Raw genomic sequence first — 14,222 nt, 5'->3', positions numbered from 1 at the left:
TCCCACGAGCAACACGCCCCTAACCTCAGTTCCGCGTTTATTTAGGAGTAAAGTTTTCATTTCATTCAACTTCATCGTCATATAGAAATGTATTCATGACTGATGATGATCCGTTTGTCAAACAGATGCAGAAAGAAGGTAGAAAAGCACTATATAAATGTGACCATTTATTACAAAACTAAACAAGATCCAAAACTCCTCTGACAAAAACCTCCCCCTCTCTCTCCTCCTCTCCCTCCCTCTTTCTCTCTCCTCCTCTCCCCCTCCTCCCTCCTCTCTCTCCCCCCCTCTCTCTCTCCCCCCCTCTCTCTCTCCCTCCTCTCCCTCCCTCCTCTCTCCCCTCTCCTCTCTATCTCTATCCCTCCTCTCTCTCTCTCCCTCCCCTGTCTCTCCCTCCTCTCTCTCTCTCCTCTCTCTCCCTCCCCTGTCTCTCTCTCCCTCTCTCCTCTCTCTCCCTCCCCTGTCTCTCCCTCCTCCTCTCTCTCTCTCTCTCTCTCTCCCCTCTCTCTCCCTCCCTCTCTCCTCTCTCTCCCTCCCCTGTCTCTCTCTCTCCCTCCTCTCTCTCTCTCTCTCTCCCTCCCTCCCCTGTCTCTCTCTCCCTCCCCTGTCTCTCCCTCCTCTCTCTCTCTCTCTCTCCCTCCCTCCCCTGTCTCTCTCTCTCCCTCCTCTCTCTCTCTCTCTCTCTCTCTCCTCCCCCTCTCTGCCCCCCCTCCCCTCTCCTCCCTCCTCTCCCTCCCTCCCTCCCTCCTCCTCTCTCTCTCTCTCTCTCTCTCTCCCCCTCCCCCTCCTCTCCCCTCTCTCCCCCTCCTCTCTCTCTCTCTCTCTCCTCCTCTCTCCCTCCTCCTCTCTCTCTCCCTCCCCTGTCTCTCTCTCCTCTCTCTCCCTCCCCCTCCTCTCCCCTCTCTCTCCCTCCTCTCTCCCTCCTCTCTCTCTCTCTCTCCCTCTCTCTCCCTCCTCCTCTCTCTCCCCCCCCCCCCCCCCCCCCCCCCCCCCTCCCCCCTCCTCTCCCCGTCTCCAGCGCGCACGGACAGGCGGGCGGAGCGACGCGGAGGCTGCAGCGGGAGCAGACCGGGATGCTACACCGCTCCAGAGCCGCTGCGTTCGGCCGTGAGAGCAGCCACCATGGCCTCGGACAGTGAGTACCGCCTCCACCACACCACACTACACCACACCACACCACACCACAACCATTTTCAACCCAAACCTAACCACCAAAACGAGCCACTCAAAATGTCCGCGTTCAAACCCGCCGTCCCCTCGCCTTGTTGACGCATCACAGTCGCGCTGCGCATCGGCCTATTTTCCACAACTCCCCGATGATGCAGCAGGTTATACACTCATTTGTTGATGCTCAAAATGCTAACGCGGCTTTAGCAACGATTAAATAACATTGTGTTTCGCTCACGGTGTGATTTCGAGCCGTGTTTTTCTTTTATTTCATGTTTAAACTGACGCTCGGTTCGCGTTTAGCTGCAGGTGCTGGTGGAGCCACTGGTGTCTCTTGTGTTTGGCCTGGTTTGGAACTTAGTCTCGGTTTTTGTTCTAGTTTTGGGTTGAGTTAGGCTTTGATTCGGGGTTTTGGTCCCAGTTTTAGTTTGACTGAGGTTTTGAAACAGGTTTAGTCCTGGGTTCATCTTGGGTTAAACTCCTTCGGGGTTTTCAGATGGCGACCCTAAAAACTACGCAATAAATCTGGGACACTCGAGGTAAAATAATAATAAAAATATCGACAATGTTTAGCAGAAAAAACGCTGTTAACATGTGGTTTTGTGATATTTTTTTACATTGTTTAACCCCTTAACTCCCACCTGAACCGAGCACATTTTCTCCAGTTTGGCTTTACCCCAGTCCAAAAGCTTCTGGAAAAAATTTGTGAAAATAGCAACAAAACTGAGACGAAAACAATGATGGAAATGTGACAAAAAGTGAGAAAACATTGACAAAAAAGTGACGAAAAATTGATGAAAAAGTGGCAAAAATGTCACAAGAAATTGACAAAAAAATTGACAAAAAAATGACAAAAATGTGACAAAAAATGACAAAAAAATAGGAAAAAAATAGGAAAAAAATGACAAAAATGTGACGAAAATTTGCTAAAAATTTGACAAAAAAATTACAAAAAATGGATTAAAAAAATTAGGAAAAAATGACAAAAATGTGATAAAAAAAATGACCAAAAAAATGACAAAAATTAGTTAAATACCCAAGAAAAAAATGATGGAAAAAAAATCTGATGACGTGAGGAAAAAGATCCTCTCGGTTCAGGCGGGAGTTAAGAGGTTAAAGTGACACATTCAACATTTTTTTTTGCAAAAGCATAGTTCTCACAATTATAGTTAAGATTTGCCAGATTTTACCCAGTTTTCTTTAGTTTGACCCTTTTATTGGACACCGACAGGAAGTGACATAGATGAAGGCAAACCATTTGAAACTGTTGCCGTGCCGACCATGTTAGGTCTATGGGAAATGAATCAAACTGCTGGAACTTTCCTGTTATCGATGTCACTTTAAAGGGGCAAGGTGACCATTTTATACTCACTACTGCCACCTCAGGTCATACATGTAATTGCACCGGACGAGGTGCACTGCCGGGTCTCTAACAGAGGCCGGGTCTCTGACAGAGGCCGGGTCTCTAATAGAGGCCGGGTTCGTGGCTGGCGGAGGCAAATTAAAGCCGGTCTCTAAAACAGGCCGGGGCTTTTATTAGAAACTATAGCAGTAGAAATATTCCCCATGTTTGGAATTTGTCTCATACTCATGTAAATGAAAACTCACGTGCAGGAAATAACAAACGGGAACCCGGGCCAAGGGGGACGATGCGGAGGAGCTGATCCGAGCGTAACTTTGACACAAATGCTGTGTGACCCTCCAGGGTTTTAATAAAGTCTCCATCGCGTCTTCAAAGCACGTCCAGCTGCTCCGTGTGCAGGTCAGTCCCACGCCTCAAAATAACTCCTCCCATCAGCGCGAGCGTCTCGTCTTCTCTCGGGTCAGTCTCATGATCGATCACAAACACAAACGCTCCGTCTAAACTCGCCTTTTACACAAGAAAACAACAAATAATCCGGTCTGCGGTAAAAACGAAACAGAAACCTGCAGTGACACTGATGTCAAAGCTCCGCTAACAGCAACGAAACACTTCCTGTTGTCCCGACAAAATAAAAGGCGTCAATGTTCCAGCCGCTGGGAGAGGGTTTGAAATGTTAATTAATAAATGAACCTAATATTTTAGGTCCAAATGGACACAAATCTCGTTTTTCTTCATTTTCCTGGTTGTCCGTTTTGCTCAAATAGAAATAAAGGCCTGTCTCTAATATTGGCCTGTTTCCAATAAAAGCCTGGTCCTCGATGCCCTTGAGTAAATAAAGGCCCCGGCCTATATTAGAGCATTAACGGTAAATAAAGGACTTTTTCTGGGCTCATTCTTTACATTAGGACATGGCTGGAACATGTGGGGGGAAGAGGATGCATAATTTTAACATTTTTAAACTCTGTATAGTCCCTTTAAGCAACACATGCTATTAAAATCTGGTTTTGTGATACGTTTTTACATTGTTTAAAGGAATATAACATAACACTTAAACAAAACAAGGTAATGTTATATTTGTCAACAATTCAACTCAAGTTACAAGTGTTTATAAGAGTTATCCATCACCTGTGGGGTGTTTTTGTGACAGAGTGGAAGGCTTTAGCTTAACACATATGTACCACATTAAAAGAAAAGGACCACAGGTTCGTTCATTGAAGAGGCAAGTCGTTCCAATAGTTTTATCCAATTTATTTTCTAGTTCGAATTAAGTTAAGTTTCAGTCGTCACTTGTTCAGTTCCAGTTCAGTTCATTTCTTTAACAAAAACAAAAAGGGATGGCAAACATCCGTTTGTCACGTTTCACAGTTCACAGACACTCTTCGGCATCACTTCCGGGTCCACAAAGCAGCAGTGGTGATCGTTGTTATGCAGGCGAATTGTTCCTAAAGATGAATAGTGTTAGCCTCTAAACTTACGCCGGTCTATGTTACATGTGCAGCGCACATACCGCTTTTGGATCCATCATTCACGCGGGGACGTCATGCTTCGCGTACTGGCCCGTGGGGAACCACACCTCCCACCTACAGCACCGCCATCTCGCACTGCGCCTGAAGCGCACCCCAGACCCATAGCTGCACCAAACACAGGGCTCGGATTAGGGCTAACATTTGAGGAAAGTCACGCTAAAGTATTGTTTGTTTTTACCTGCTCACGAGAGCCCGAGCTACACCACCTCCACACCAAGCAGACGGAAGAACAAGAGGTCAGAGGTCAAACGCAGGTAGACTGTGCCCTTTTATACAGCGCCCCCCAGCTGACGGGCGGAGTAATATCGACAGCTCGCACTGTTACATTCTTCCCCGGAAATTTTATCGGCGGCCCGACGATACACGATCATACAAAACCCCCGTACTAAAACCTAGAAACTCTGATAAAAAGGTGCCCTAGAGGCCTACTAGGAACATCCTCACAGACTATTAAAAATGACCCAAGTGCTGCAACACACTGTCCACAACCATAGGCAGCAATGGCAGGCAGGGTGATTGCAAGCACTGGTTTGCTGTGGCCTCATGTTCTCCCGGTAGTAGCTTCTCACACTGCAAAACTTCTCCAACCACTGCTGCTTTGTCTGTACAGAAAAGGAACACACATTACTTTCATTGCAATCGACAGTATAACGGCAACGCACACTTGACTTTTAGCATTAGCACTCTTAAACGTGAATCGAACGCTTTCCTTGGACACCATGCCAAATAATCAACAAAGCACAAAACATGTAGTAAAATAGGAAGCACACATGAAATCAAAATACATGCAAGCGGTACACACTTAAATATAACAAAAAAACAAGATGTCAAGGCAGGTTTAACAGCCTACACAAAAAAAATGCTAAATGCCATTTAAACAGACTTACAGCTGCACGTCATAAGTCAGAACTAAGTGGAACGCTGCCTTTAATTTATTCAATGATCCGCCGAGACAACGCCAAATGTGACAGAGTGGAAGGCTTTAGCTTAACACATATGTACCACATTAAAGAAAAGGACCACAGGTTCGTTCATTGAAGAGGCAAGTCGTTCCAATAGTTGTATCCAATTTATTTTCTAGATCGAATTAAGTTAAGTTTCAGTCGTCACTTGTTCAGTTCCAGTTCAGTTCGTTTCTTTAACAAAAACAAAAAGGGATGGCAAACATCCGTTTGTTCACAGTTCACAGAGACACTCTTCGGCATCACGTCCGGGTCCACAAAGCAGCAGTGGTGATCGTTGTTATGCAGGCGAATTGTTCCTAAAGATGAATAGTGTTAGCCTCTAAACTTACGCCGGTCTATGTTACACATGTGCAGCGCACATACCGCTTTTGGATCCATCATTCACGCGGGGACGTCATGCTTCGCGTACTGGCCCGTGGGGAACCACACCTCCCACCTACAGCACCGCCATCTCGCACTGCGCCTGAAGCGCACCCCAGACCCATAGCTGCACCAAACACAGGGCTCGGATTAGGGCTAACATTTTTGAGGAAAGTCACGCTAAAGTATTGTTTGTTTTTACCTGCTCACGAGAGCCCGAGCTACACCACCTCCACACCAAGCAGACGGAAGAACAAGAGGTCAGAGGTCGAACGCAGGTAGACTGTGCCCTTTTATACAGCGCCCCCCAGCTGACGGGCGGAGTAATATCGACAGCTCGCACTGTTACATTTTAATCACACAGATCTTACACTTTATTCTCTGAAACTATGAAGCTGTAAAGCAAAGTTAAAAAAATGCAACAAAATGTGACAAAAAAGCAGCAAAATGTGACAAAAAAAGCAACACAAGCATGTCAAAAAAGCAAAAATGAGCCACAATAAACATGGCCTAAGCACGACAACAATGCAACAATGAAATTTAGATCAGTTTCATGGTTCTTAGCTTTCAAATGAGTCGTTACACTGGCCTATTGCTGGTTCTAAAGGCCTGTAATATTACATAGATGTCAAATTATTTCGTTTTTGAGGACATTTTTGGTCTTGTACAGGGAGATCATGGACCCAGTGACTGATATTAGCTACGACTTGTTTAAGTGTAATTAGTTAATGATCAAAAACTGGCTCCTCCCCCTGGGTCATGTGACATCATCACATTCTAGAACCTGAAAACCCGGCTGTAATCTCTCCAGTCAAGAAACCTGAGTTGAGTAAATCTTTAAGTGGCAAAATGAGGAGCAGAACGGCCTTGTGGGTAATGTAGTCGTGTAGCTTATGTAACCTCATGGTTCAGCCTGAGACCAAAGCCTGACATGTTTCTGTCACTTCTGATTAGGTCTGATGGGACTCGGCTCCGGGAGGAAAGACATCGCTCTTTTGTTTCTGACTGAACAGTTTGGGAAACATGTCCTGCCTTTGTAAACAGCCTATGATTCCTTATTGTGGTAACTATGGCAACAGTCAAAACGCAGAATTATAGACTTGGTTTATGGTTTATATCTGTATAACAGCAGGACCTTTCTGCATTAAACAAAAACCGTCACAAAGTGCAGCGTCTTCTCTGAACTAAGGTCACATGACTCAGAAAAAGGGAGGGTGCCATTAAACGACACCAGTCTGGAATCGGAAAAATAAAAGGTTTAGATACTACTGGAATCGAAAGCAGGTACTGATAACAAATATAGAAACTATATATTCAAGTTTTGTTGTTGTTGTTCATCAACATTTAAAAGAAAAAAAAGATTTAAAAGACAAATATCTAAACATTTGAGGACAATTTGGGAAAAAACATGTACAAATATTTTTTGGGGGGAAAACATTAGAAAGTGTTTTTTTCCTCCCTTTTGTAGTCGGAGGACATTGCTTGGTTGCTTCACCTTAAAGGGACTAGATGCGAGCTTCTATATGAAGCTCGTGCATGCACCTTTCTGAGTGACAGTGCAGGATTTTAGAGGCAGTTGTGGTGAACAGGTCTGAGCTCATTCTACACATAAGGACATGGAGGAACATGTAGGGGAGGAAAATACTTAGTTTTAACATTTTTAAACTCTGTATAGTGCCTTTAAACAAATGTGTTTATCTGCACTGCAAAAAGTGTACCCGACTAAAAACAAGGGAAAAAATCTTAAAATAAGACATTTTGTCTTGTTTAAGGAAAAAATTCTGTCAATGGGGTCAGCATTTTTGTCTTGCTAAGAATTCTTCTTTTTAGAATATTTTTCTCATCAAAAAACAAGAAAGAAACACTAAATTTAAGCAAATAAATAACTAGAATTAAGCAAAATGTCCTCAGAAAATCGAATCATTTAAGGAAAACATTCTTATTTAGTGAAAAATTGTGGGTATTTTACTTAAATGTTGCTTGATTTAAGTAAAATGTTCTAAATTACACACATTTTTGAGCAAAATGTTCTTAATAAATACTAATATTTAAGGAAAATATTTCCCGCGCTCGGAGACCCACCTCCATGATGTGGAGCCAGGCTGATGGTCAGAATCACCTGCTGGAGGATTCACCTATTGTACATGTTTTTAGTGGCAGACACGGGGAGAACATGCTCCACACAGAAAGGCCCTGTCTTGGTGGGAATCGAACCTAGGACCTTCGAGCTGTTAAGCAGAGGCTCTAACCGCTGAGCCACCGAGCCGCCCACTTTAAAGAATGGAATGTATTTTCTCTCTGTGAGAATCAGTTCTTATATTAAGATCTTATTGTGATCTTAGTTTTTCTTAAAATAAGAACAAATATTCTTTGTCTAAAGCTGAAGAAGATTCAAAAAGTTTTTCTTTCTTGTTACAAGAAAAATTAGCATGTTTTTCAGCAAATATATCTGAACCTAAAACAAGATTTTTTTTCTCAAGACAACTTTGCTCGGCAAAACATTATTACTTTTTAGGGAAAAAATAAGAACTTATTTCTTAAAGCAAGACATTTTTTACTTGCTCAGAATTCACTTTTTGCAGTGTATTTTACGGTTCTATATGACACATTTAGTATAGGTACCCAGTATATGGTACCCAGCCCTGTTCATAAAGACATCCAAAACTGGAGTCAGCCATAAGATTTAATGTTAATCCAGTCACTTCCAAATAATGATCATTTTCTTTTCAAAACTGTGTCTGCACTTCATCATCAACACGTCATGTGAAATATAACTTTATTAAGACAGTGTTGTTTCCTCGTCCAAAACAGACCCATTTTGCTTCATTCATGCCGTTTAAAGTGATAGTCTGTAAGTTTGCAAAGTAAGGAGTGATAGATTTGAAAGTAAACGATCAAATTCCTCTTTAAAATGCACATGACAGGTTTTAATACTTTTGAAAACATGGCTTGTTTAGAAGGATCACAGTTGCAAGTTCATCAGTTTTATAATTATCATATTTATTTCATTGAAGCAGTGATTTAATGAAGAAATATTGGGCAGATAGAGGCAACAATGTGGCAAAAAAGTGGAGCCTTTATAGAAATGTATTGGAGTAGAAAGAGTTCTATTTATCTTTCAAATGTAGTGGACTAAGAGTAAATGAGTATTTTATTATTCCTATGACCGAGCACCTCCTGTTCCTTCCTTCGGCGTTTTGATTCGGAGCCAGCAGGCCACGCCTCCTCTTCTGTAAACAGGAAAAAAAAGTCTGCGGAGCCAAAGCCGCTGAAACAAACGGGCGCTGAGTGACGCCTGGTCCCAGACTGGACAGAGCGACTCCACCAGGACCTGAGCCCCAAAACCCGCGGTGGAGCAATGGAAGCCGGAGAGGACGCGGGCTTTAGAAGTAGGTCTCAAAGTTGTCTTAAACCGGCATTAGATCGAAGTTTCTTTGAAAATAATGACTTTTACTGCATCTATTTGGCAAAAAGACAAAAGTTAAGGTCCAAAACGCAGCTGTTATTTTGGCTGGAATCGTACGCAATGTTTCATGGCAAAAAAGTCTGATTTGAGAAACACATTTGAGGAAATCTGTCCCTTTTTTACACTTAAAGGGACTATACGGAGTTTAAAAATGTTAAAATGATGTATTTTCCTCCTCCATGTTCTAGCCTCAGACCTGTTCACCACAACTGCCTCTAAAATCCTGCACAGTCACTGAAAAAGTTGTTAATTCGGGTCCGAAGTGCCGTCATGCACGAGCTCAATATAGAAGCTGCAGTTACATGTATGACCTGAGGTGGCAGTAGTGAGTATAAAATGGCGAACTTGCATCTAGTCCCTTAAATTAACAAAAAAGAACTCATCGCACTCGAAATGAGACGGAAACTAAATCTTAATATTTTACCTTGCCTTAACCTCTTAACTCCCGCCTGAACCGAGAGGATCTTTTTCCTCACGTCATCAGATTTTTTTTGTCATTTTGTCATTGTCATTTTTGTCATTTTTTGTCAATTTTTTATTATTTTTTTGTCAAATGTTTATCACATTTTTGTCATTTTTTCGTCCATTTTTTATAAATTTTTTGTCCTTTTTTGGTCACATTTTTGTCATTTTTTTGTCAAATTTTGATCACAATTTTTGTCAATTTTTCGTCCGTTTTTTATAAATTTTTTGTCATTTTTTTGTCAGTTTTTTATCCATTTTTTGTCATTTTTTCGGTCAAATTTTTATCACATTTTTGTCATTTTTTTGTCAAATTTTGATCACAATTTTTGTCATTTTTTTGGTCGTTTTTTGTCACATTTTTGTCATTTTTTCGTCCGTTTTTTATACATTTTTTGTCATTTTTTGTCACATTTTTGTCATTTTTTCGTCCGTTTTTTATACATTTTTTGTCATTTTTTTGTCACATTTTTGTCATTTTTTCGTCAGTTTTTTTATCCATTTTTTGTAATTTTTTGTCATTTTTTCGTCATTTTTTCGGTCAAATTTTTATCACATTTTTGTCATTTTTTCGTCCATTTTTTGTCAATTTCTGGGGACATTTTTGCCACTTTTTCATCAATTTTTCGTCACTTTTTTGTCAATGTTTTCTCGCCTTTTTGTCACATTTCCATCATTGTTTTCGTCTCAGTTTTGTTGCTATTTTCACAGCTATTTTCCAGAAGCTTTTGGACTGGGGAAAAGCCAAACTGGAGAAAATGTGCTCGGTTCAGGTGGGAGTTAAGGGGTTAAATCAAGAAGCGTTTTCTCCATGTGTCGCACACGTGTAATACTGACCTCAGCCACAAGAGGGCGCTGTAAGTTCATTCACAGTTGAACTGGGAAAGAGTTTTGTTCATCATTACTTTGTCCCTTCAGCCTTCACTGCAAAAAGAAACATAGGAATTCAAAATAGTCCTGAAATGAAGTCAATTTAACAGAAGATGGAAACAGAGATGTTGTTTTCAGATTCTGTGCTGGAAAAATGTTGTAAATAAGTTTAGAATTTTCAGACACTTCACTAATTTGCCTTTCACATTTCATCCTAAAACGAGGAGAGCAGGAACAACATTTTCAAAAGTAACTGGATGATGATTGGACCTGACAGGCTGGTTTACAAAAATAATACATATAAAATATTACTTGCATCAAAATGTAAGACCTTCACCTTCACAAAATGTAAGACTATCACTTTAAAAACATGGTTTAAAGTCAAATGACCAAAAAACAACACATTTTGAAATGTATTTTAATTTTGTTGGATATGTTCACATGTTTAATGATATTGTGTGCGTCATGTTTGTTCTTCCACAGGGACGAAGCCCAGGCCTGTGGATTTAACGATATTCACATGTTTTCTGCTTTTACTTTTCATTTAGTGTTTATGAGTCGACCGAAATATCCAGAGATTTTAGTCCCAGTTTTAATCTCATTAACCCACTGAAGCGAGTGCATTTTCTCCAGTTCAGCTTCACCCAAAGCGAAAATTGTATAGCCTAAAGGCCATAACTTTTTCATTACTTTTTTTGACACTTTTTTTTATCTTGTTTTTGGTACTTTTTCATCACTTTTAGGTCGTGTTTTCTGCACTTATTTGTCACTTTTTGTTGCTTTTCTGGCACATTTTTGTCACTATTTTGACATGTTTTTCGAGAAGCTTCTCGACTTGGGTAAATCCAGACTGGAGGACACGTTCTCGGGTCAGGCTCAGACCTGGGTAAAGCCAGACTGGAGGACATGTTCTCGGGTCAGGCTCAGACTTGAGTAAAGCTGGACTGGAGGACACGTTCTCGGGTCAGGCTCAGACTTGAGTAAAGCCGGACTGGAGGACACGTTCTCGGGTCAGGCTCAGACTTGAGTAAAGCCGGACTGGAGGACACGTTCTCGGGTCAGGCTCAGACTTGGGTAAAGCCGGACTGGAGGACACGTTCTCGGGTCAGGCTTAGACTTGAGTAAAGCCAGACTGGAGGACACGTTCTCGGGTCAGGCTTAGACTTGAGTAAAGCCAGACTGGAGGACATGTTCTCGGGTCAGGCTTAGACTTGAGTAAAGCCAGACTGGAGGACATGTTCTCGGGTCAGGCTCAGACTTGGGTCAAGCCGGACTGGAGGACACGTTCTCGGGTCAGGCTCAGACTTGAGTAAAGCCAGACTGGAGGACACGTTCTCGGGTCAGGCTTAGACTTGGGTAAAGCCAGACTGGAGGACACGTTCTCGGGTCAGGCTTAGACTTGGGTAAAGCCAGACTTGAGGACACGTTCTCGGGTCAGGCTTAGACTAAGGCTCGGGTCAGGCTCAGACTTGGGTAAAGCCAGACTTGAGGACTTGAGACTGCTCGGGTCAGGCGGGGTTCAGAGGTCCTGGCTCCTCCCTGACATGTAACCTGTGCCTCCTTTCTCACTGCTGTTGTACTTATCTTTTCCAGTGTATCTAAGTCTCCCCTGGTCTCTCCTCGTCCTCTGCGTCCCCTCCATTGGTTGCGTGTCTCTTGTCTCTCGTCGACTCCTCCCCTCTGGTTGTTGTTTTCGTTCTGTGTCCTTGAGGCTGTCTGCTGGTGTGGTCGGGTCACTGTGTTGTCCTGTGCCCTCTCGTGTTGCCAGTCACGCCGGAGGCCGTCGGGTTCCTGTCCGCCGTGGGGATCTTCATCGTGGCCCTGGCGCTGCTCTTCCTCTTCATCAATAAGAAGCTGTGTTTCTCCGAGGTCGGCGGGCTGCCCTGCCTGGAGCCCCGCGGGCAGAGGAGGCGGAGGAATCGCACCGGCAACCGCTCCGGGCTGGGTGAGTGCTTCAGGTTCTACTCATGTAACACTTTCACCTGAATGATGAACAATGATGAAGGAAACCATCAGAAATATATACAAATGTGCAGGAAAACCATTATGAAGCTTAACCTCTGAACTCCCGCCTGAACCGAGAGGATCTTTTTCCTCACGTCATCAGATTTTTTTTTTTCCATCATTTTTTTGCTGGGTATTCAACTCATTTTTGTCACATTTTTGTCATTTTTTCGTCATTTTTTTGTATTTTTTTGGTCAAATTTTTATCACATTTTTGTAATTTTTTTGTCACATTTCTGTCATTTTTTTGTCACATTTTTATCACATTTTTGTCACATTTTTTTTGTCACATTTTTTTTGTCACATTTTTTTGTCATTTTTGTCACATTTTTGTCGTTTTTTTGTATTTTTTTGGTCAATTTTTTATCACATTTTTGTAATTTTTTTTCTCATTTTTTGTCATTTTTTTCCAAATTTTTATCACACTTTTGTCACATTTTTGTCATTTTTTCGTCACATTTCTGTCATTTTTTGGTCACATTTTTATCACATTTTTGTCATTTTTTTGGTCAAATTTTTATCACACTTTTGTCACATTTTTTTTTCTTTTTTTTGTCATTTTTGTCACATTTTTGTCGTTTTTTGTCACATTTTTGTCTTTTTTTGTCACATTTTTGTCACATTTTTGTCACATTTTTGTCATTTTTTTGTCACGTTTTTATCAAATTTTTGGGCTCACACAGAAATATTACTTTTATTTTGGATTTTCTTGAGTAATGCTTTGCTGGTATTAATTATTAATCGATCAATCAATCAAATTTTAGCCAGAAGGTGCGGCACGGTGAGGCAGCGGTTAGCGCTCATGCCTCACAGCTGGAAGGTCCCGGGTTCGATTCCCACCTGGATGGGGCCTTTCTGTGTGGAGTTTGCATGTTCTCCCCGTGTCTGTTTAGGTTTCCTCCGGTTTCCCCTACCACTAAAACATGTACAATAGATTCCCTTCTGGGACCAGGACACGCCTGAAAAAGAGATTCTCAGTGGGACTATCCTGGTTAAATAAAGGTCAATAAAATAAAGGCTTATTTTAAATATAAAAATATCTTATAGGTCACCATTTCTCCAGGAAAAAATATTATTATTATAAGTAGGTGTAAAGCACACTGCAAAAAGCAATTTACTAGATTAGTTTAGATAATAATAATCCAAATTTTTGTTGTTTTCTTTAGTTAGGTTGTAGTTGGGCATTTGACCTGGATTATTTCACTTATTTCACTCTTTTAGTCCAAGTAAGTTTCTTTGCCAATGGGGTAAGAAAAATGGTCTTGTCCCACTGGCAGTTTTACTTTCTTATTTCATCTTTCTTTCTTTCTTCTTTTATTTCAGTGCTCACGACCATAACCCATGGTATGGAGCACAAGTTCACAAAACAAAACAAAACAAAACAGAACAAAGTAATAACAAATATCATTGTAACAGAAGAAGAACCTTTTTCAAAAAGGTACCAAATTTACTGATTACATTTTGACTTTGATTTTGCATAAGTGAAATAAATTTAAACATTGAAGGGTGTCTTACATAAAATGTTGGCAAATATTTTTCTCTATAAATGACAACTTCCACATTTGAACATTCAAACAGTAAATGAAACTCATCGCCGACAACATTATCAGTACAGAGATTACAATAACGACATTTTCTGTCAATGCCTTTGTATCGGCCACTACTTTTGCCAGTCGATTGTTTCCAGTTCGTAAATTACAACTGGCGTGTCTGTGGGGGCATTCCCACACAAAAGATACTTTTCTAATTCAAATACGGTTTTAAATTCCACATAAGCATCACAGGACGACAAGCGAGATTTACCTTAGAACCATCTGAAATGTCATCATATTAGCAAAATAATCTTGGTCAGATCAGGGAAAAGGTCTAAATGAGTGAAAACGCTGCAAAACAAAATATATTTCCTCAATTCAAGTCATTTAAGCCAATGCTTGATATTAACTTTTTGTAGTGCAGTTTCTGGCTTTTAATGTGTTGCTATTTCAGCAGGAGATTCAGATAAAGTTGCATATTTTTGTATTTGTCTCAACAGTTTGGAC

At 41.3% G+C, this 14,222-nt stretch overlaps 1 protein-coding gene across 2 annotated transcripts in view; it reads left to right on the top strand.

The window, feature by feature from the left end:
* Window positions 1-979: 979 nt before the first annotated feature.
* The window catches only part of syt16 (synaptotagmin XVI), a 33,555-nt gene continuing 20,312 nt past the window's right edge, over window positions 980-14,222 (top strand). Inside the window, exons 1-2 of one of the 2 annotated variants that reach the window (XM_079573488.1) lie at window positions 980-1,135; window positions 11,891-12,124. In XM_079573488.1, the coding sequence (XP_079429614.1) occupies window positions 1,123-1,135; window positions 11,891-12,124 (247 nt within the window). In that variant the 5' untranslated portion in view covers window positions 980-1,122. The remainder of the gene's footprint in view (window positions 1,136-11,890; window positions 12,125-14,222) is intronic. The other variant, XM_079573489.1, reaches the window with a different exon arrangement.

Source organism: Gobius niger, assembly GCF_951799975.1.
Source record: "Gobius niger genome assembly, chromosome: 16".
Lineage (NCBI taxonomy): Eukaryota > Metazoa > Chordata > Actinopteri > Gobiiformes > Gobiidae > Gobius > Gobius niger.
This window is presented reverse-complemented; position numbering and strand designations above follow the sequence as displayed.